The sequence below is a fragment of the Colletes latitarsis genome, chromosome 5 (assembly GCF_051014445.1).
Source record: "Colletes latitarsis isolate SP2378_abdomen chromosome 5, iyColLati1, whole genome shotgun sequence".
In the NCBI taxonomy this organism is placed as follows: Eukaryota; Metazoa; Arthropoda; class Insecta; order Hymenoptera; family Colletidae; genus Colletes; species Colletes latitarsis.
The window spans coordinates 37,284,411-37,307,736 of NC_135138.1; the positions used below are offsets into that span (position 1 = coordinate 37,284,411).

The 23,326-nt window shown below is 45.7% G+C and overlaps 4 protein-coding genes across 4 annotated transcripts in view; 3 read left to right on the plus strand and 1 right to left on the minus strand.

Annotated features, from left to right (window-relative positions):
- LOC143341628 (D-beta-hydroxybutyrate dehydrogenase, mitochondrial) overlaps positions 1-19,960 on the minus strand; it is a 47,245-nt gene extending 27,285 nt beyond the window's left edge. The window contains exon 1 of the mRNA XM_076764591.1: positions 19,939-19,960. The gene's annotated coding sequence lies outside the window, so the exon portion shown is untranslated. The remainder of the gene's footprint in view (positions 1-19,938) is intronic.
- Positions 4,087-5,647, plus strand: LOC143341689 (uncharacterized). Its single transcript, XM_076764719.1, has 3 exons — positions 4,087-4,098; positions 4,214-5,312; positions 5,484-5,647. The coding sequence occupies exons 1-3, from the start codon at positions 4,087-4,089 to the stop codon at positions 5,645-5,647; spliced, it is 1,275 nt and encodes a 424-aa protein (XP_076620834.1).
- LOC143342078 (uncharacterized) lies at positions 10,378-11,886 on the plus strand (the record flags this gene model as incomplete). The annotated part of the gene is made up of 1 exon (XM_076765561.1): positions 10,378-11,886. A coding segment is annotated over one exon (1,509 nt), but the record flags the coding sequence as incomplete, so codon positions are not given.
- On the plus strand, positions 12,515-20,468 carry LOC143342079 (uncharacterized). Its single transcript, XM_076765562.1, has 7 exons — positions 12,515-12,568; positions 18,180-18,422; positions 18,495-18,747; positions 18,822-19,063; positions 19,238-19,636; positions 19,984-20,186; positions 20,338-20,468. The coding sequence occupies exons 1-7, from the start codon at positions 12,515-12,517 to the stop codon at positions 20,420-20,422; spliced, it is 1,479 nt and encodes a 492-aa protein (XP_076621677.1). The 3' UTR covers positions 20,423-20,468.
- Positions 20,469-23,326: the final 2,858 nt, after the last annotated feature.

Here is a 23,326-nt window from a genome sequence, read left to right on the forward strand (position 1 = left end):
ACTTCCGGCCCGTACGGAACTCTCACCGAAGTCGTAATGGGCGATCGACCGATCCGCTGTACCTCGATCGTGACCTCGAAAGTCGTTCGATAATTCTAACCACGGTCAACGCGGCCAGATTACTCGGATAATCCTGAGCATACATAATACGCCCGTCAGCAGGTGCACACCTTCCCGTAGATTTCGTAATAGTTGGCCGTGTTCCCGCGAGGCGATTCGATACGCATTCTTGCTAATTTTCCAAGTCTCGCTATCGGTGGAAGCCATAGATTATGCTTATGAGGGGATAAATCTCTTCTAGAGCCTTTCTGCTGTCCCTGATACTCGTCGAGAAAATAGTCCGTAACACTTGAGACGTTTTGCGTTTTGGTGTTAGACCAGTTTCTCAACCTGTTCATCGATGACATTACACCGTGGCGCAATGCAACCACGAAACGCCATCAAATACTCGTGCGACCGAGTTAAGAAAGTAAAACGATGGACACTCGCACGATTATACCGCTAAATGTACTAGATTTCTACGAATACTGACTGAACAGGTATAATTGCCAGCGATCAACTTATTTTCTGAAAATTTACGGCCAAGAACGGAAAAACGGACGACAGTTACGAATGAACGGGTAGACGCCGCTTCGTCACCATGAAACTAGCTTGTCAACTCACTTTCCGCGGTTGACCCTAATCTCATCCTGGTTTTCGTTTTAGCGCGCCTGGTGCACTTTTATAGTCTCGCTTCGGACCCGACCGAACGGGATTTCTTCTCGATGATACCGTTTGGATCTTGGGAAACCTACGAACTGTCCAACAGAAATCGGACAAGCGTAAAGTTGTCGGATAACAAAATCGAAACGATTAAGCAATCGCTTGCTTCTGTTTTAAAACTCTTTACCCGACGATGAACAGTACTGCCTCGCTTCCTACGTTGATCAGGGATGTTCTTGCGTTCGATTACTTTTAAAAGCAAAATGAATTCTAGCGGTTCCGTTGCAAGAGTACAGTAGAAGAGGAACGTTGTTTCTCCGTGATTTATGTTGACCGCTATAAATCGCTCCGGGGGGGGCTCAGTGTATTAAATTTATAACGTGGCGAAACGAAAGCATCCCGAGCCTCTTCGGTTTTTCTCGACATTAAGGATTTCTTTGCGATCGTGTTACTTAATAAGTCAACGCTTACTATGTAACGCGTAACGCTTCGACGGGAAACAGAAACGCCATGTTATTTTCTATGCAAATGTTATAGTTCGTTCAAAAGTGTTTTAATCCAGGGGAGATCTTGTCCATTGTTTGGAGCGACGGTCCGAGACACGATTCCTTATGGCGATATGAAACTATGCAAAGAAGAACGAGAGTTTGAGAAGCGTTCGTAATTACGCGTAACTCATTTGCCACTTTCACTTTTTAAGTAATGTGCGAAGTGCAACGTTATTGTACTTCATCGAACACACGAGTATTACGTTATTAGAAAATTAGTGCAACGACTCGATTACTTCCGCTCGTATTCACACACAGAGGAAGTACTAAATCAAAACAAACAACCATTAACTTCCACGTGAATCTTAATCCCCAACAGAGTCCAGATATTAACCTCGTTAGAAATTTGTGAACAGAGCTAGGAATTGTTAGACATAGAGTGGAACAAAAGAATCGATCCAGTTTTCGTTGAACAGGTTACTCGAAGTAGTCAAATAGAGTGGACTTTACAGTTAGTTGTATTCCTTTTTAACTTTTTCTATTTCGAGCTAATGAAAGCTAAAACTGTCTCGTAAAGAATTGCGCGATAAAAATAAATAGAGAACATTACTGGAGAACGTGACTTCTTTCATTTATACTAAGTGTCTCGTGTAGTGTACGAATACGAATGAGAGTAACTGTAAGTTTTCCGACGTAAAACCCGCAGAGGCGCCATGGAATCGGTTCGATTCGTTTCTCGAATGACAAAGTATTGCACTTTTGATGGTCCATGATTCCGCCCGAGAAACCGGACAGGAATAATGGCAGAGGCTTCGTTCGTCCCACGAGTGAAAGTTTCGACATCAATCGGTGTTTTCAACTGTTACAGATCGTTGACACAACAGACGGTTGGCGTCGTTCTCGTAGCTAGCGATTGTATTTTCCTTTTCCTCTTGCTTCTCGAGACTCGAGCATCCTGTTCGTAAACGTTGACGATGTCGAGAAAAATAATATGGCTCTCGTTGAAATGCAAATTGCAACCAGACATGTTTTTTTTAATTATGCTGATTCAGAGAAGGCAACTCTTCTTTCCTTATTGATACGTCAGAGCATTCGTTTAATCTAATTTGTTCGTTCCAAAACAAGTTTGCTCTAGAGTACGCTCGAGACGAGATTCTCGACCACAATTTTATCCCGTATTCTACGAATCCGTACCACTGCCCGACGTCCACGATCTTGCAGCAATTTCGCTACTAATTTCTTCGTTCGCGACAGGATTATACCTCGCAGAAATAGAAGCGTAAAAACACCTAAAATCTTCGTGACTTTTTGCTGGATGCTCGAGCATTTCACTTTCCTAGATCGAAGCTACTTTCAGCGGGTTGTAAATGTGGAGCGCGTGTAGCACACAAACCACACCTTCGTTGCTCCTTTCATATATCGATGCACATCGCATGCTTAATTGACAGGCACGGAGAGAAGATGCTGCTTTCATTAAACACTCATCGAGAGCTCGATAGAATTTCGCGAAACTTGGTACGAGCTTCGACGCGTGACTGACTTGCGTTTTCCGTCGAAGTTTCTAACAAAGTACTTGCTTAATCAATTTTTATGGATCGTTCGAAGAGTGAAAAGGAGAACCTTCTAAACGCGAAATTTAAACTTAAACATTGGCTCTAATAATGAACTAGATAGAATCCGCCGTAGTTACGTTGATTATGCAGAATTAGCTTGCGAACCTGGGTTAAATCATATCCTCCGATGCAATATGGTTTTTACTTTGAACTGCGGTTTCGCTACTCGTTCGGGGAAAAGGTCTTTTTGTTGCCTCGTGTACACTGATTACAGAAGAACGAGGAACGTTCAGGATGTTAACAAATAAACGACTTCGTGAGAGAGAAACTATTCAGACTACCGTGGGTTCGCCCACGCGACAATCTGTTTTTTTCCGGAAGGAAATCCAGTCTTCTTCCACGAGAAGAAAGAGAGTCCGCGAAATCCTTTTGCCCGACGATTTGACGAACTTCACAGAAACAGTACGATAGTTACGTCTAGTAAACGCCATCCAATTATCCACCAGGAAGAAGTTTTAATTACTGGGTCCCGCGAGTGTCGGTTCTAACCCATCTCAGAACTAATTACCGAGCGCCGTGACGTATTCCCCTACACAGTGTACTTTCTTCGGTAATGCAATATGCCGAGGAACATTGTCGTCCGAGTAGAAATTGATCCACGTTTCGTTTCACGGAAATGAAGTTGCACTGTACGCAAAACGAAGTTGATACTGTGCGCGTTTCAGCGTATCGTTCCGACTTTGCACAACGTGGAATCCAATAATCGTGCGTTTCCTGCTGTCGAGGGAAGTTTGAAAAACAAGAAAAGCAAGATCTCCGTAATTAACCGGTGTCCTATCAAATTCCGATAACGAAGTTTCACCGGTACTGAACAGAAGTTTCTGAAAGGAACTTCGCGTACGCGTCCTAATTAGTCTCGTATCTGTCTCGGTCGACGTAATCTAAAAGAGGAAACGTCGTTTTCTTCCTACCTTTCGTAAGAGAGCATCGACTTCTCCGAAAGGAAGTGGCAGTTTAGGATCGCTAAGAACAATGCGCGATAAATATCGATCTAGTCACTTTTACCGGGGCCCGGGCACTCTCATTTGCAAGCCTCGCATCTCCAGATACATTGAATCTACGATCGTCTGGAACGGGGCTCCGTGAAGGTGGTGGTGCGCTATGTACCAGCGCGGGGAGACTCACCTTCACCTAGACCTTTCTTTCGCCGTGCGAGAGGGGATTTCTATATAAAAGGTCTCTTCTTGGTAGCAATGCCATCAGAAACCACAATTTCACTTACACACCCGGTTGTCACCGAGCCACGAGAAATAACGTACTGGATAAACACGTTTCGAGCCAACATGCGGTCATTGGTAAGCGTCTCACAGAATTCTAAATCACGTACGTTCTCCCATTAACCGGATATTTACCACCTTTCCAAGTCCACTCTCTTCGAGCGCAGATGTTTTATTCGCCATTCTTTCGCAGATGCTATTGGGACTCGCGGTCCTCGCTGTTTCGAGCGTGTCCTGTCGGGACACGCAGGGCGAGAAGCGACCGCTGAGACCACCTGGAAAAGGTAAACGTGGCGTCAGTGATTATTCCGGGGGCTACTCGTCCGGAGGATCGTCCTACAACTCACCCGTTCACTCGAGCCTGACCTCGGGATACAGCGGAGGAGGCTCCTCCGGAGGATATTCCTTGGGCCACGGAGGCATCCAGAGTCTCCAAAGCTTGGGAGGTTCTCTGGGGCACGGATACTCGCTGGGATCGTCGGGTCTGAATCTGGGCTCCGGAGGACTGGGCCTGGGCCACGGATTGGGTCTTCAAGGGCTCTCCTTGGGCGGACACGGCCAAGCTTCGTACTCTTCGCCCAGCGTCGCGCTCTTCACTCCCTCCTCGAAGAACGGACCTGTCACTTTCGGCCAAAATGGAGGCGGAATCTCTTCGGTGAATTCCGGTTCCAGCAGTTACGCAGCGCCAGTCTACGCAACCGGGGGCCACGGACTGTCCAGTTACGGCAGCGGAGGATCCTCGAGCAGCGTCAGCCTTCCGGCGATGTTGGGATCCTCTCACGGCTCCTACAGTCTGCCAAGCTCGTCTTTGAGCTCCTCTGGACACAACATTCCCCTTCAATCCCTCGGTTCGAGTTCCTCCCATTCGGTGACAGGAGGATTGGTGATCGACGGGAGCTCGTTCGGAAAAGGTTCCAGCGGTGGTTCCAGCACCTACATCCCGATATCTTCCGGATCCCACTCCGGTGGATCCAGCAGCTACTCGTTGCCTGTATCTTCTGGATCATCCGGTGGCCATGTCGCTCTCTCCGGCGGATCCTCCGATAGCTCCAGTTACTCTCTTCCTGCCTCTTCCGGATCGTCCGGGTCGAATTCGTACTCTAATTACATACCTTCTTCCTCCGGCGCGTCGTCGTACTCTTCAGGCGGTAGTTCCAGTTACTCGAGCCCCTCCGTTTCTTATTCTGGCGGCGGGTCCAGCTACTCGAGCCCTTCTGTCTCTTATTCCGGCGGTGGATCCAGTTACTCGAGCCCCTCTGTCTCTTATTCCAGCGGTGGATCCGGCCACTCGAGCCCCTCTGTCTCTTACTCTGCCAGTTCTACCCACTCTAAGCCTACCGTCATCTATTCCGGACCTGGCTACCCTAACCCTATTTCCAGCTACTCGGACTCCGGCTCTAGCTACCCCAGTCATAGCTCCAGCTATTCTGGATCTTCCAGCAACTATTCTCCCAGCTACTCAGCACCGTCGACGTCGTACAGCAGCCCCTCGGAGCCTCACGGATCGTACTCGAATCTGAGCCCCAGATACGTCGGATACTCCGCTGGCAAGAGCTACGAGGGCTTGAGCACTACTGGCAACAAATACGACACGATCTCGTACTCCAGTCCTAGCGGAAAATATTAAATTGTAGAAATCCCCGCGCGCCGATACACATTCGAAAACGTCCGTCGCGACCGTCGATTTAGAAGCAGAAAGTCCCGAGAATCGAAGGACAGTGTGCTAATTTATAATTATGTTACTAGTATAATTAATCTATTTAAGTTGCCGTTGCATATTTATATCGCTGTTACTTGCTTTTAAGGACCGTTGTATGCGCTCTGTAACGTCGACGATCGCGTTTGTTATATAGCTTTATATCATTTTTTATTGTAATAAAGTGATTCATTTTTTTTTATAATCGCCAGACGTCCCGTTTGAAACCTCTCGATCAGAAAATCCCGTAGCATGTAATGTATTCGTAAGCTTTCACCTAGCCGCGTTCGCATCGTTAATTATCTAGATTCCTCGAGATTGAAAAAAAAGACACGGCAAATCGAAAATCCGGCCACACTCGGCTGCACCGTGCATGCAGATCAAATTTGCCTTCTAATTAACGAACGCTCGGCTTTGAATTTTTTCCCGCGTGGTTGGAAAAGGTTAATTTATGGCTTGCCGGGTCCCAAAGGATCCGCTTGGAAGTTAATTTGCATCCCGGACAGCGGTGCTCGTCAACGTTGTTATTATTCACTCGTCGATGAGCGGAGGCTCTGTCACGATCGCCACGTTTCTTTTCATTCATCGGCGTCCATTTCGCCGAGAAAGTTATCTGCACCGGGAAAAGTAAACGGGAACGGTAGCTGCTTAATAATAATAATAATAATTATTATTAAAACGGCGACAAGAAGCGCCCCCAAAGCGTAAAAAGAGGATCACTTTTACTGCGAGACCGGCACCGGCGAAATGGGCGGATTCCTTTCTAAACCTTTGTTCTTTTTGGGAAAGTATCGCGCGTCCCCTGCAAGTCCGCAGACCGGTTTAACATGATTCATAAGAGAACTTTTCTTCTGCCTTTATTCCTACGACACTAACGGTACCGCCTCGCTATCGTCGTAATGTTTTATTTACGTCTCCAGCCAGTAATTATTAAGCCTCCACGTTGCAACAGAAGAGGTACCGTATAAACATTATTTTATTACACTACCATAACAGTTAATATTCTCCTTTCTATCTTTCAGTCTCTGAAATCTTCATTTTGCCGTGAAAACAGTAGCTGTGTTTCAACGTTTCTCCGCTGGTAGCATTAGGAAAGGCAGCCATCTTTTGATCTCAATGTACTAAGCCCACTTCCGCGAGTCCTTAGAATGGATCTTCCGCCTCTTTTCTACCTCGAACCTATACTCCACATATTTAATACGTCTATTCTCTCTGGATTGCTTCGCTCTGCCTGAAATCATGCTCCTGTTCACCCAATTCTTCTTCCGAGAATTCTCTTCGAGTCATTTCGCGAGCTCTGTGTTTCTCTCTAAACTGTTTCAAAGACACTGCAGCTCGAATTTTCGTTTTTAAAATACGCAACTCCCTCTTCGATATTGATGATCTCTAATCCTCCGCTTTCAAACGTGTCACCAGTTGTTATATTCCTTTACGCTTCGCTTGACTTTCCCTTTTCAGATTCGCCTTCTACTCGATTTATTTCCTTGCGCTCGTTTATTTTCGTCTGCCCGTGTATGTTTCTTTGTACAACTTCATGGTCGAAAGGCGGTTGCGCCTCGCCATTTGGAAATTATTCAAGAACTCTTACACGTATACCTAATTGCTTGCATTCCATTTGACTCGACAAACGGAGGCTTCTTTAAATAACGCTCTTTCTCGGCGGTGTAATTTGTTACATTTTCCTCTGTATTAATAGCGTCGCGCTGCGCCGGGATTAAAAGTTTCGAGCTTAAATTAGTTCGAAACTCCACCAATTTTACTGTCTTTGCGAGAAGGAGGAGGGTACGGCCCGGTTCCATGTTGATCTAGAACTCTTCGAGCGGGGACGAGTATCGAAGTTTTCGAGCAACTAAAGAGCTCTATCGGACCCACCGGGGACGCGCCGAAGCTCGAAAGCGCCATTTACTCGACGAGCTTTTCAGGGAACGCAAATATTTAAAACTTTATAGGGAATGCCGAAACTCGAAAGTACTCGAAGGACGGACCCGTATCACAGTAACCCGTCTTTGTGCTCTTGTTGCAACGAATAAAAGTAATTTTCAAACGTCTGGTATCGGGCCACGTTCAAAGAATCCTCCCCAGTCGTTACGTCCTCCGTTCTTTGTCCGATCCGCGATACGAAACAGCACCCACACATCTAGAAAGCGCGCGGATGCGTACGCGCAGTATCCCAGGTGCCGTTCTCGAACGAGTTCGACCTACTTCCGGTCGATCGCACGTGCGTATGCACGAGTAAACACGCGTCTTCGCCGACAGAGACGCACAGTGCCTCAAGAAGGCGGTGGAAAAATCATTTTTTAAAAAAATACCGAGGCCAAAGAATTTATTTTTCTTACGAGTGACCAATTTTGGGGCAGTCTTAACGATTGAGTCGTCGAAGGAATCAGAAGGATCTAAAACAAGGTTTTATCGTCTCCTGTCTTTCCAAAGCCACGTTTCACTATTTTCCGACCGGTTCCGTGGACGACATACTTGCTCTTCACTCTCACGCCCGTCCTGGTAGACGCCTCGAGCAAAAATAGCGAAAATTCTGCTCTTATTCATCGCGGATCGACAAACGGAAATTTTTAATAGCGTGCCGTGATATCGGCGGTACGGTCACGCTCAGGATGCCAGAATCGCCATTAAAACGATCAACAATGTTCATTGTTGTTTCGCCGGGAGCCGTACGATCCCAGATAGCAAAGGTTTTCGCGATCGCTCATGCAAATATAGCGAGAAAATGCGAACCATCGGATATCGAGGCGTATTTTAGATCACCGGCGAACCTTTCCTCTCGACTCGTATTGGAAAAGGCACTTTCTCGGGCGAAACGTGTGCAACATTGAAGCTGTCGCCTCGACGCGAATCAAGTGCACGTTCTCTCGGGTTGTCTTCTATTATACAGGGTGTACCCTAATTTATGGGGCCTAGAAATGTTCAAGAAACTCGAAACTTTCGAGGCTATAAATAATAGGAAATAATAGGAACAGTGGAAGAATACGATTTAGCGTAACGTTCAAATGTAATCGGACCTGTTTTTCTCCACGGGAGATTAGAGGGTTAAACTTACATAAATTTCCTGAGTAATCAGTTGCATGAGTTGTGGGAAGAAGTTTCACCAGATGCTATACGTTATGTGTAGTTTATGTATGACGGTGCACCGCCACATATCAATCGAATAGTCAAGCAGAACGAGCCTGGCTCGCTCGTTTCCCAGATTTAAACATTACATAAAATTATTCAAGATCCATCGATGTAAAAAATTTATATAGCACTAACGAATTCGACGAAATATATGGAATATTTGAAAGATTGATAAACTCTGTTGGCAATATTATTGTGAAATTGGATTGATCAATTATTGAATAAAATGGCTCGACTGTGGATAATTTTAATTGCCTCTGCCATATTCCATAAATATCGAGCGCGGTTTAAACTCGATTAAAAGCGTTACATATTGCAGCTCGTGAGAGCTGTGTCACCTGCAACATGCAACGCTTTTGCTTCGGTTCGAACTGTATTCAGTATTTACAGAATATTCAATATCAAGCACAGTTTGCTCAATTAATTTCGGTAAGACCAACCAAGGCATATTCTGGGGCTGAAATTGCAGCTGGAAACGTATTGTACAAAGCTCGTTCCCAAATTGCCACGAGTTTTAATATTTCTACGCAAGCAACCTGTCGTTCCAACTATTATTTCGATCTAGAAACGTTCCCCATTGTCCTCCGTGTCCCCGATCCATCCTCGAAGTAGGTCCTACGCGTTACACCCTGTATTTTCCACCGCACGTCGCATCGACCGCACGGTCGTCGAAGGTGTGGTCTCCCGCAGAGATTCCTAGCTGACCAACGCGACGCAGGTGAAAGTAAAACAAATTGAATAGATGAACTCGAACGGTCCACCTCGAAGTCGAAAGTCGAATCCTCCCTCGCCGTACGTCGTGGTTCGCTTCCGTGACCAACGAACAAATCGGTGTCGTTTTTTTCCCCCCAGCCTCGAGGTTCGATCGTCTTTGCAGGATCGCGTGCCGAACGAGACACTCTTTGTCTCTCCGTTCTTCGATGTTTTACAGCCGACAGCGGCCCGAGCGACAATTACTCGCTGTCCAAAGGAGCTTAGCCCGTCCCACGTCGGACGAGAGCTTTCACGTTACGATCCTGTCGATCGTTGCCTTTGTCTCCCCCTCGCGAGACGCCCGGCACGTGACTAGAGGTGGATCTGTATCCCACTCGCGGCACCTTGGACCAGTTTGTCGCGGCGTGCCCTACACCGGCGACAAGATCGAGAGGCGTTTTGCTACGCGTTTTCACTGAACCGGCCGCGACCGGCTATCTACATATAAGAACAGTGAAATGTTAAACTAGTTTCCGCGATTTTTCAGCCGGCCGGGTATAAAGGAGAAATTCAATGTCGACTGATACGTCATTAGAGATCGCGCCGGCGTGTCGGTACGATCTGTTCCATCGACGGTGAACCGGTGAATCGGGCGAACGAATGAGACTGGCTCGAGAAACGAACGAACGGATCAGAGGCTCGTAATTATCGACTGGCGTGGGCGACGGTTCATTGATATGGAAATGCTGGTTGGTATATATTACGTTCGATAAGCGTCCACCGAGAGGGACGATTTCCAACCCCGAAATCTATAGATCACTCTCCTCACTTAAAAACCTTCTCGACTGTTGCAGGTATTGTTACTGCTGTCAACGGCGTTCGCCGTGCAGGGCTACGGGAAAAGCAACGATCCGAACGACGAGCCCTTCCTACCGATATACCCCGTGTACCCGTACAGTCCTAAACTGATCAAAAGAGGAGCCGACAGGGAGTCGTCCACGCAGTTGTCTCCGGAGTTGTACGCGCCGAAAGTCGACGCTAAAGACTCGTACAGCGCCAGTTTCAGCAGTAATTACCCCCGGGATCCTTATTATCCTAATTACAACCTGTATTCCAAGGCTACCACTCCATCCAGCTATTCGTACGGTTCCGTTCCGTACGCGTATCCAACGACAGCGTATCCAACGGCACCGTACCCAACGTCGGCGTACAGCGACTACAATTCGTACTCTTCACCCTACGCGATGGCACCGCCTTCTTATTCGGCGGTTCCTTACTCGGCCTCCTATCCTAATTACTACTACCAACCGCCTTACTATTATCCCAATTATTACACGCAGCCTTTGTACCCGCCGCCGCCGATGCCACCGCCCACCGGAGACTACTCCAACGACCCGTACTCCGAGTCCAACGACAAAAATGCCAGAAAGAAATCGAGCGGAGAGAAAAGGTACAGAGGCAACGACGCCGACCAAGACACTGTGGGGAATCAGTACGTGGACGGGGGTAATTATATTTCTGGAAACGGAAAGGATCTCGATGGTCAATCGAGCACCTACAAGACCAGCAGTCCACGGAACCAACTGGAACAGTTGAACGATCTGCGCGTTAAGAATCTTCAAATTCCAGTCCCAACGACGAGCTACAGAGTGATCAGCGTAGCTGGTCAGCCAGTGGGCCCCGATTATCCGCTACCAGCGCCTTACCTGAAGGCCCAGCAGCTGGAGGAGCTGATGAGCCAGACCTGGGCCAAGATGATGGCGCAGAATTTGCAACAACAGTCGGCTCTGTTTCGCGCCAACGACGCGAACAAGGATGCTCAAACGGGCTCGAACCAATACGCGAACCAGAACGATCGGAGCATCGATGGACAACGCTACGTCTCCGTTCCAAACGTCATCGCCAAGACCGGTCTGGCTTACATCGTGAACCCTAACATTCTGGGGAAGCTGAACGTCGGCCAGAACCATCCGGTCCAAACGACGATGAACCAACTCAAAGGCATCAAGTATCCCCTAACACCAGGCGTTTACACTGCTGTCGAGAAACCGAGCAAGGAGCAAACCGACTCTAGCGAGTACGACACCTACGAGAACCCGTCCTCCCAGGGTACTCAGGATTACGACGGTGGTTTGAGCCAGACCGACAAGCAGCCTCAGAATTACGAGAACGATTCTGGACAGTATTATCAGAGCCCGAACAACTTTGTCACAGCACAGCCACCCAGGGCGTACAGTTATCAGTACTCCGGCTACAATCCGTCGCAAACGTCCACGCAACAGCAACAAACGCAGCAGTACAAGAACAACTTGGAGGACGTGAACTTTGGCGCCAAGACGAAGAAAGGGTAGATTACTCGTCGCGATTAAGGGCAGAGAGAAACTCGGTGGACATGGTGCAATAACTTCGTTAGATGTCTCAGAAACGTTTCTTCGACTCTGATGTATAATTCCGTTTGAACTGATATCATTCTTCAGCTGAATCGCAGTCGAAGAAAACGATCTCTGGACGTACTGTTTCGTAGTTTCTATTTTATTTCTTTCATAACGAATACTTTCTGACAGAGTGCCAAGGGCAGGACCTCTTTAGATTAAGACGTACTAATATTCCTTTAGTTTTCGATCCCGACGATCTTTCATCCAACTCATTTTGTATTTGTTACACAGTCACTAGCTAATAAACTATCGTTGTTGTTTGTTTTCCGCGAAGCGTGTTTTTTCTCCTTTCCTCCGCGGAGCCCCAGAAATCGTTGCCCGAAGAAAGTGTTAAACGTTCGCGACCGCATTGGCAACGCTGACCAAGAAAAAAAGAACGATACTTCTTCGATCGTAGCTGGTGAGCGGGAGACGAACGCGTTTCGATCGGATCGAGAGTTCTCGAGCGTTTCGAGATGCACGTGGAAGGGCAGAGCAACGATCGCGGAACGAAAGGAAGAGATCCGGATCGCGGCAACGTCCGGTCGATCGTTTGGGCGCGGTAATGGAAAGGGGAAGTGCGATCCAACAGAATCTCTCGGACGTGGATCGGCGTCAGGTAAGAGAGAGAGTGGCGTGTACCAACGTTTTTTGCTTTATTTTTCGCGTTCACGGCGGTCGAAAATAAAATCGGACGTACCGAGCCTCTTACTTTCTCGCGGGCTCGATTTAGATCCGTAACGTACACGGTGGCCTGGAACCTCGACATCGACGCTTTTCTCGATCATCGAGGATCCTTAACTATACTTCTGCTAGAAGGAACGCCTCTGAGATTCGGTGATTTTTCGGAAACGAACGTTATCGGTCCATCGTCTCCTTTCGCGTTGCATACGCGATGGAATCCCGGAATTTGCTTTCTCCTCGTTCTGGTTGGAATTATTTATTGGATTGGGAATATGAAACTGCGAATGTTTCAATGTCGCGCAACGCCGTAAACTTTCTTGTCCGTGAGCGTACCGGTAACCTGTGAACTTTCTGCAAACGACGCGTTTGACACACTTCGACCTCTGCGTAGGAGCGAAGTCTGTGTTAAATTGTACCTACATTCTATAGAATAAAAATTAATTATTGCGAAACTTTGTATTTTTACTACCCCAACCTATCCATTTTTGAACCTGTCATTTTGACTTTACTCCACCTATCGAATTAAAATGCTCGAACCAGAGTGTGGGGGCTATATTTTTCAACAAGACAATAGTCTTTGTTATACTCCAAAGAAAACTAAGGAGTGGCTCGCTGGAAGTACATAAAATATGTGCATAATGATTTGGAAGATGCCCGTGTGTATAAAATGGCAATTGCGCCGGGCGAAAGAAAGTAAACAGCAAAATGTGGAGACCAGGGACAAAACCAAGAGGAAAACTAGAAAGGGAAAGTTGATTGTTAGTGTCGAATAATGAATGCGGTAGCTGCGTGCTCGAAGAAGTTGAAAGTTGATAAAGAACGAACCGGACAGCCGTACGAGTTTTAATTTGCAACGCGAGGAAAGAAAAAATCTTTGATAGGTGGTGTAATTGGAAAAAAATAATTTATCGCGACGATGATCGTGGCTTCTAAGTCTACGTAACAAAAAAGGCGTTGCTGCGAACTGGCGTTTGCACGAACGTTGGATGCACGGCTCAGATAGTCCTACTTTTAGCCGAGCTGGACGAATTAATGATCAGTTCCTGAATTAACAGTGTAACAGATGAATAATGTGGACGAAGTACCGATGACCAAAGATAAAAAGAGAGATCGAGCGTCCATAAAGTTTGCTGGTGAGAGTGTGCCAGAGATTTAGAGCTGGTTCAATTTGAAACCGTGGCACGAGTAAGAGTTGGGTTCTCAAGTTTAGGGTCAAGTGTTCTGGTCCAATTAGTAACAATTGCAAGGAAAGGACCCGGTGGTGAAAATAAATATTTCAAACAGGACCCATGATACAGATTTTCGACCATGGTGAGGTCAAATTTTTAGTAGAACGCTCGTGTTTCTACCTGCGATGACGAAATCCCGAAAACGCGGAGCACGCTCGGCCGTCCGGAGTTTTTTCTCGCAAATATCACGCGACCGCACGACCGAGAAAGTTTTTCGAGTTAATTGAAGGTAATTCGATTCGAGGCACTTGCCGCGGTCATCGTTTTATAGATCGGTCCCTCCGCTTCCACGCCCGGGTTGCGGATAGAAAGTGTTTTTTTCCTCTTGGAGCGATTCGTACCTGTGCACGTTCGAAGAAAGGGTCTGCGGAAACGCGCGATTCAATGGCGAATAGATCGTCGGTCATCGCGGGATCTCCTTTCCCTCTGTCGGCCATAAACTAATTTTTCGCAGTGGAAATCCTATTTTCTTCCCTCTGTGGCATTCCTTACGCGCGTGGCCACGTTTACCGCGCTTTCCTGCTAATTTTCACTCGACCGCGAAGAGAATTACCGGTGCCTCTTCCTGGCCAATAACAAGAGTAATCGTACGATCGTCGATACATATTTCGAAAGTTCGTAGGAGATTCGAACTCGCCGCGGTGTTCAGATTAGAATCATGTCAAGAACATTTTCGGTTTAGGGCGAAGTCGAATCGGAGAAAACAGGGAGAAAGTATGTCATCTACTAAATGTAAGAACTGTAGCAACGCATATGCATGACAAACGAAAAGGAAGGTACGGACCAGTATTCGGGAACACAGACGGAATGGCAATTACAGAAAAATCTGTGTAATTTATGTAAGGGTTAAGTGTTTCTGGGGACGTACGTTGACTCTGCAAACAGATACAATGAATCTCAAAGTATACAATTTCCTGGGAACATCGTAGAGATATGTGGTATCAGCAATCTTCAAGGCGCGTGTCTGGAAAAGTTCCAGATCATCGATCGACTATTTTACGCGTACGTCTTAGAATAAAACGTTCGATAAATTGTTCCAGCGTGTTGGTGAAATTGGCATGCAAATGTTTTCTCGTTGGCCCGTTTCTTCACGCGACTTTATTTTCTATTTGATCGTTACCGTAGGTTATCTGTTAAGTCGTTTAGACGTTTCTTTGTATCTCTTGGCAAAGCGTACGAATTTCTTATTTAACCGATTTTACTCCCAGCGTATATCTAAACTGGATCATCTAGATAGCGTAACGCGAATATGTAATTTATATAACGCTCACGACTATACTTCGCGATCTCCGTTTCGTGAAAAACATGTACGGATATTTTGCAAACTCATCCGGCGATTAAATTTCTTTTGTGCGTGCTTTCTTTTCCATCTTTCTACTTCCCTGTAATGTACGACTTAAATAAGTAAGTTAATAGATAGTAGTAAGTTTAATAGATCAATCAAATAACGTGATTATACGCTGAAAGGGTTGTCTTTTGTCCCGACGAAATGCAGCATTTTCATTCTATTTGAGTTGAATCATACGCGGGACGAAAATTTTAGATTCAGTTGTTGGTAATTCGACGATAATCCCGTCTTTCTCTGAATATCCTTTCTTCGATTGTTCGAGAAAAGTGTTTTCCCAATCCTGACTCCACCCTATAGATAGAAAGTTTACAGCTCGATTCATAAATCCATGATCTTCTTAAAAGTTTTCGAAACGATTCATTTGTTCGAATATTCTGGTAATGAAAATTATCTGTCAGTGTCTAATTGAAGATCGAAATACTAACTCTCAACCTACGTATGTACATTATTGGTATTTAAAATAGTTATTTACTCCGAAAGGATAAATGCTTGGACCCATACAGCGAATATATTTATTCGGTATAGCGAGTACCAGAAGTTCCGAACAGTCTTTCAAAAGCACACAGTATATACAACGCGTGAATTCCCGATAAAAGCTGTCGAACACAGCCCGAGAACGAATTCACTTCATTAGCAAACTAATGAACCGATTAACCGGCAGAATAATTAGTACGACTTCGTGCTGGAAAACTTGGAACGATTTAAACGGAGATTGCCGGGTCCCCTCTGTTTCGCGACAGCCGTTTAACGTGCCTCCATCCATTGAAAATGCATTTGGTGTGGATCACTACGGCTGGAAGTTAGAAATACACGACTAATGATCAGTTTCCGAACGGTACGAAGCACATCCGCGTTTCCATCGATTTTCTGCACAGGTTCTCACGGTCGAACCTGTAATAACGTTTGTTTTTCTCGAATTGACCGTTCGACGTAAGCTACTACCGGTCGTGGGAAACGTGTACAACTCTCGACGACTCCGGAGACATTAGAAATTAGAAAATTAATATCATCCAAAACGAAACAAATTGATTTTTCCCGTCTGCGATTCGTCGAGAAGTGCCAGGATACGCGTACTTCCGTTTGACGCGTTTTGCGAGCGTGTAAAATCAAGGTTGCTCTACTCTAACATCGGAACAACTATTATTCAACGTTTCTACGACTCGCCTTTCGCGACGTTCCTCTCGTTTTCGACGCGACAGAACGCACGCTGTACGGGTTTCAACCGCGAAATGGACAATCGGTGCCTTCTCTTGATCCCTTCACTTTTATCAGGACGAACCGATTTTATTCCTTAACACGTGGTCCAAGAGGATCATTATACGCGCCTTGATCCTCAAGTGAAGTGTGTGCTGCGTCAGGGGATGCAACGGGTAGGGGTAAAGGCTATATAAGAGAAGGTGAATCTAGTTTGGATTTGTAGTAGAGCTAGGATCTTTGTGTCGCGATCGTACATTTTTACGCTTGGGCAGCATGGTAAGTGGTATATGATTTCATCAAATTATGTCTCTTCGAAGGCTCTACTTACGAACGTGAACCGCTATTTTTGAGGAACTTTGTCGTCCGCAGGATACTCCAAGAAATAATAACTAGATTAGAGAGGCAACGGTAGAGGAAAATATTTTTAAAAACAGCTTGGACAGAAATGTTCAAAGTCAGGAACTGAACACACAATTAAAATGTCTTTCGATTAAATAATTGAAAATATTTTATTGCATTAATGTGAATTTAATATATTTCATTTCGCAGAAACGAATTCAAAAGGGAATATAGGAAAAAGTTGAAAGGGGAATATTTTTTCAGTTTTTGAAATTACGTAAAAAATGTTTAATTAGCTTTCAGCGGAAGGAAACGAGAACATGCAAAATCCCCCGCGATAAATAGAACCGGTGATGTGATGTTTGAAAGTTCAACCAAAAATGAGTGCATGACGAGATGTAGTCGTCGAAAAATGAGTTTGACGAGGCAGTATACAAAAATCTGTACGCGATTTTTACATTTTTTTAATTAAACTTTGGAGATATTTTTCAGCTCCCTTTTCTATATTCCCACCTGAATTCGTTTCTATGAAATGTATATTAAATTCACATTCAAGTACACCTATTAATGAAATAAAATCTTTGCTTCTAATTATTGCACTTTTTGAGTCGATTTTTTGCTTCTGGGAACTGGCCTACATATTAGAAAGTATGGCTCGGATCTTAGAGTTACTTTGGAGGTCGCTTTTACTACGAAACTAACGTGCATACATTTCCTGTCTAATCCCGGATGAGCTTGGACATTAACATGCCATCATTTTATTAAGTTTTGAAAAGAATCTTCGAGCTCGAAAAAATATATGTCTCTACACGTTCGCCCTATAAAATTAACGTTTGACTACGAATACACGGCACTTAGCATTAAACATCCTGTATACTTAACGCATCAGACTGCTACGTTAGAGCTTATGATTTTCCATTTATGGGAACGAATAATTAGACCGAAATGAAAGTTACTGGACACGTAGTTCTTTCAAAGTAGTTCGATGGGATGTATTTTATTTTTTCGACGATACTACAATTTAGTGGACACCCTGTATTTCGCCCGGGTTGCACCGAAATTTACGTGAGATCCAGAAAGAGAAACTTTTACTTTTGTATTGATGATGGGATACACTTGGTCCCCGGGAGGGGCTCGATGCGCGGCGCAGTATATAAAAGACTGGTCCATTCCGGATGTTTAACCCAGAACTTCGCGGGCAGTGAAAGTGTACCCCGATGCAAGTTCACTTTTTACCAGTATTCGCAATGGTTAAGGAACACATACATGATCGAAATTAAATAACGTCGAACATTCGATGGAATCGTTTCCGCATGAAAATTAGCTCGTTAGATTAACGGGAAATCGATTTACCTTATCGTTTAAATAGCCTGTTATTATCGAGACAAGAATCTTCGATTAGCGGATCGCAATGTTCATTGTTTAATTTGCAGAAGCTGTATTTCGTATTGGGCGTGCTGTTCGTTGGCATAAACGGGGAGAAGAAGATTAATCTGGAGGACATAGAGAGGGACAATTTGAGAGTGGAAGCGTCCAAGTCTGGGATCGGACGATCGGAGGAAACCAAGTACATAACGAAACCGGAAGTTAGTCAGCAACAATATCAGATTCCCAGCCAGTATAATAGGCCGACTAGCTCGCCCGTGACATACGTCACGCCTCCGGCGAATCAAAACGTAAAGCAAATTTTTTACAGATAAATATCGTCACAGATTTTCTTAATTTATTTAAGAAATTTATTTCAGCAGATTCCGCCGGAAGCGTACGTCCAGCAGAACAAATACGTCACCAGGGGACAAGTTTATCAACAGCAGAACAACGTTCTACCCGAACAGACGTTACCCCTTCAATACTACAATCAATACCAGCAACAACAGCCTCCACCGAACGTTTACGAAACCCAACGCCTGATCTATCAACCGGAAGTGACCGTTGGCAATCAGCTGCAGGCCACCCAGCAGAAATCGGCGACGGCAAAGTATGCGAGGAACGGGAACAAAGGTATCGATATCGTTTCTACAGAAAATCAGTTGACCCTCGGGTTGGATCGTACACACGTGTCCTCGTTATTACAGAAACAGTGTACCTCGACGTTCCCATGATGCACCTACTGACCTATTACCCGAATTTAGATGTAAATCCCGGTAAAAGCAGCGTGTTGGTGCCACGATTGACTGCAGCCACGTCGGATCAGATATCCATTCCTGTCTATACGTCGACCCTAAACCAGAAACCAATTGTTTCGGTGAAGCCGACTTATCAGCTTCAATACCCCGGCAAATACAATGCAGCGAACCCGACCGCTGTCACGACCAAGGTTGGTGCAACGAATAACGATCTTTTCGACGATAATGGCTCGGTTCTAATTAGTTTCCCTTACGATCGATCCGGCATTCTACTCACCGCGCGAGCAAACGCAATTTACTGCCGCTTCCGGCATCGCGTGGACGGATTTAAGGCTGCCGGAGGTCTAAAACGATCGTTCTTTCAGGCAATAAAAGGCACCACGGTTTACGCCACTCCCGTTACTCCGAAGAAGTACACAAACGCCCCGTTGGCGAGCGTACCGACGTACTTTCCAACGGAGCAATCGTACGCCCAAGGAAGGCAATTCTTATACACGCAAGCGTACATCGCTCAGCCCCAGCCGCAATACGTCCCCCAACTGGTTTACGCTCAGCCCACGATGGTTTACATGCATGCCACGCCGGTTTACAGCGACGTTTACGCTCGTGCACCTGCCTACGCTCAGGATAACGCCCCGCACGCCAACGGGAAGTACAATGTTCCGACCGAGCAGTTGGACACCGCGACGACGATCGCCGATCAGCTGCCCAATCAAGCCCCGATACAGCAAGCCAGCCAGACCGTCTCTCTAAATTACGTCAAGGTTGGTACCCTGGGCTCGTTAATGGCCACGGGAGAAAGATTCATCTTGATCGCGATCGACTTCTAGGAACCTTTCACTACCGCAGACAACCGACTCTAGAGACTGTAGTAGCGAAAGGTGTACGTTATTAACCGAGTTAACGAGAGTAATTATTAGAATAAAAAGGCGTTGCTGGTCGAGTTTTTTTAGAAAAAATTTCTACTCAGTGAAAAATGAAACCGAACCTGCCCGACTGCCAGACCGTAATTATGCATGGGAAAACTTCTAACAGTTACGAGCTTCTCCTCGCTACTTTGACGTACAATAATTTACGAGAAGATTTTTGATAACTTGATCTGTTGCGACAGGAACCGGAAGAACCCAACGGCGATTTGGTGCCACCCCAACTGCCCGCTCAAGATTTTAAATCCGACGTAACGCCCTTGTTGCCCGTCCCTTCGCAAGATGACGAGTCCATTTCAGCGCAGAATGACGTGGGTCTATCCGAGCCAAGATCTCTGCTGGACTCGTACGTTCCCAGCAAATTAATCGCGGCCCAGGATTACGCCAGGTGAGCCACTGCCCTGGAAAACCAGTCATTTCCATTAGGGGGATGAAACGTGTAAAAGTATATTTTAAAATTTACTTACACCTCCACTTTCGGATCTGCTCTTGTCTCGAGTCCTGTCTGACGCATGCTGACACGGAATGTTTCGTTGCAGATATCAAGAGAGGCCTATAAAATTGGAGAGCGGCTTTCTGCCGTCGAAGGAGAACTTCTTGCACAAGAAACGCAAGACCGATTAATTCGGTAGATTCGTCTCGACGAGCGTCGGGCACACGTGGTCAGTAGGGTGTTTGGTTTCGTCGATGGACAATTTCGACGTTCGAAATAGTTACGAGCCGAAGACATTTCGCCAACGATACAAGGCGCGATCGCATATCTAGTCTTTCATCGAGGAACGTCGAGCAACGAGCGTGAACGTCGTGTTTCGTCTTACTCTGTTGTTTTCTTTTTTTCTCTCTCTTTTTACATGCCTATACGTTTTATACGATTCTTTAAAAAAAAAAAATAAAAGTCTTATTAAAGAAGTCTTTTGTTATCTACCTGGAATCGCGCCGAAACTTCGTAATTGGTCCAACAGCGATTCGGGATCCTCGGGCAATTAGTAAAAGAGAGATCTTATCCTTGGCTCGAATAAAGGTACGATCTGTAATTGTATACGTTCGCGCAATTAAGACAGAAGATGCATCGCTGTAAGCTTATTCGGCGCGTAAATGGTCGGACGATTGCTCCGATAGCGACTAGGAACGATTAAGGTGCTTTTGTTCGCGTCGGAGACAATGGAAAACAAAGTCATACGTATCGTGACTGTCATGGACTAGACTTTTCGAGAATATTCAATCGAGAAACCGTTAAATCGCTTACGGTGCAAGTAGGTTAAGATATTACACTCACTGTTTTTCAATTTCATTTATACAGGTCAGTTGAGATTTCCCTCGAGCATTAGAGAATCGTCCGAGAATATCAGTGTGAATTACTAAAGGGGATTTTGTTACGGCGCTCCGTACGATTTATTCAAATACCTTGAAAGATTAATGAGATTTAGATGTTAGAAACGTTCGAAATCTGGGCTCCGTAAATTTTTCTCGTACACCTAACGTATTCGCTAATATCTACGACTGGGGCGCTAATGTACTCGTGACAAAACCATCATCGCACACCAGCGTACACTGACGGGAAGAGACTATGTCACACGAGGCACGCCACGGACACACACGCGTCCACAGGTCGCGCGTGTGTCGCGGCGTGCCGAAATGAGAAAGCGGATGCTGTAGGAAAGAGCCAATGGTGTAGGCTTTTGAAATAATTTCCCAGAAATTCAGGTACGTTGGAACCAACAATTTTCCACCAAAAAATCCCCCCTCGTTCGAATCGCGACGATCTTCGTTCGGCCATCTTCTGGTCCTCGTTATTGATACACTAATATTTAACTTACAATCTCTCTAGACGACCAAGAAATTCATCAGACACCTGTAATCAGAAATAAAAAAAGTTAAATTTAAATTTAAATTGTGACAGTGATAAACTCATATTATTATCGTTACCTCGAACGAACGTAAAATAGTATCAGCGTAATTTTCCACCGTAGCAAGACTGTGGGAAACGAGGTGTTAAAATAGATTACGGCGCGGACGTTTCCCAATTCTTCGTTAGCAGGTGGCGAAATGACGCAACGGAATTAGGCGGACCGCGCGGCAACGATTCGCGCGATTGCATAAATTCTGTAGGCTAGAAAAAGAGATTCTCGTCGCGGAAACCTAACGTCGATTATCGGTCGCTTGAATGGCTCGTCTTACGCCCGGGAATCGGATCGTGGTTCCTGGTTTTCTCGCGTCGAAACGCTGATCGAGGATGAGCATGCAATCTCGAAGGCGTCGCTACGCTACTGGCAGGTGTCTTTCCATACGTATCGAATGAGAAATGCCTCCGTGTTACGGCGGTGAAACTATAATCGTGCTGTCCCTCTCGCGGTTCAGGCGAAGGCATATAAGGTGGGATGTTGCGGTCTGTGCTTCATCAGTCCCAAATACACACCACGAGACCGCAAAGCGTGCAGGTTTAAGGTCGACCGTCGCCATGGGATCTAACGCGATCTACGTAAGTACGGTGATTTTCGTTCTATCGCGACCTCTCCCACCTTAATTCCTATTATACAACTCCATTATTCGATTAAAACAGTGTGCACCTTTTTGTATCGAGTGATCGTCCCGTTTAATTCTACGCGAACTTGTCCTCTGTGCATCGTAGTTGGGATTTTGCGAAACAACGAAGTTATGGAGGAACAAGGTCGCGCAGTTTAATCGTCCGCAGTTGTAAGCTGAAATTTCAGACTAATTGTTTTACGTGCACGGACTCCGTTTTCCGTCTTATCGCGTTTGTAAGCGATTATTCCTATTATTCTCCGGGTACGTTCGCCGACGATAATACGGGACACCTTTGATTCGCGTTAATTCGTATGCATTCGAGCGTGCGTTCGTTACGTCTATATAGACCGATCTCGTCTAATATCCCACCGATACACGTCGATTCGACCGAAACCGCCACTGCACCGGTATTAACTCGCGAACGTCTAGATGGAAATTTCCAAATCAATTTGAAAATTGAATAACTATACGAGAATTCGTTATTCGCGTCGTTGTCCAGCCTCCTCTGAATAGGTCATTACGGAGAAAGTGTTTCTTATCTTCTTTCATCCATGGTCGCTCAGCGTCCGGCAAAGTAACCGTGGCAGATGCTCTTGAGCAAGTCAGTGAAAGTCCTTGGAAGGTATTCGGAGAACACTGGCACGAGAACTGTCGTAAAGTCCGTTCCCCATGGTCCTCGTTGGGTAACGGTTGATTTCATATCCGGTCAGGGGATAAACCCGACGAAAATGACGAGGCTCTCGCTTTCGTTCGGTAAACAACGCTTGCGAAACGTTTACGATTAACGACTTTCCAGGCGGATCGGTTTTACGAAAACCAGGCCGGACGCGGGACTTTCATTCTTCGAGAATTATTATAACCGTGACTCGAGCAAAATCAAAATTCATAGAAACTCGAAGAGAATGCCGATATATCATAGCGGTTGTTAATTGCTTTTCACGCTGAAGATCCGCGTTAGAAGGTTGATTCGCGGATATCCCCCGAGGCGGCTGTCGAAGAAAG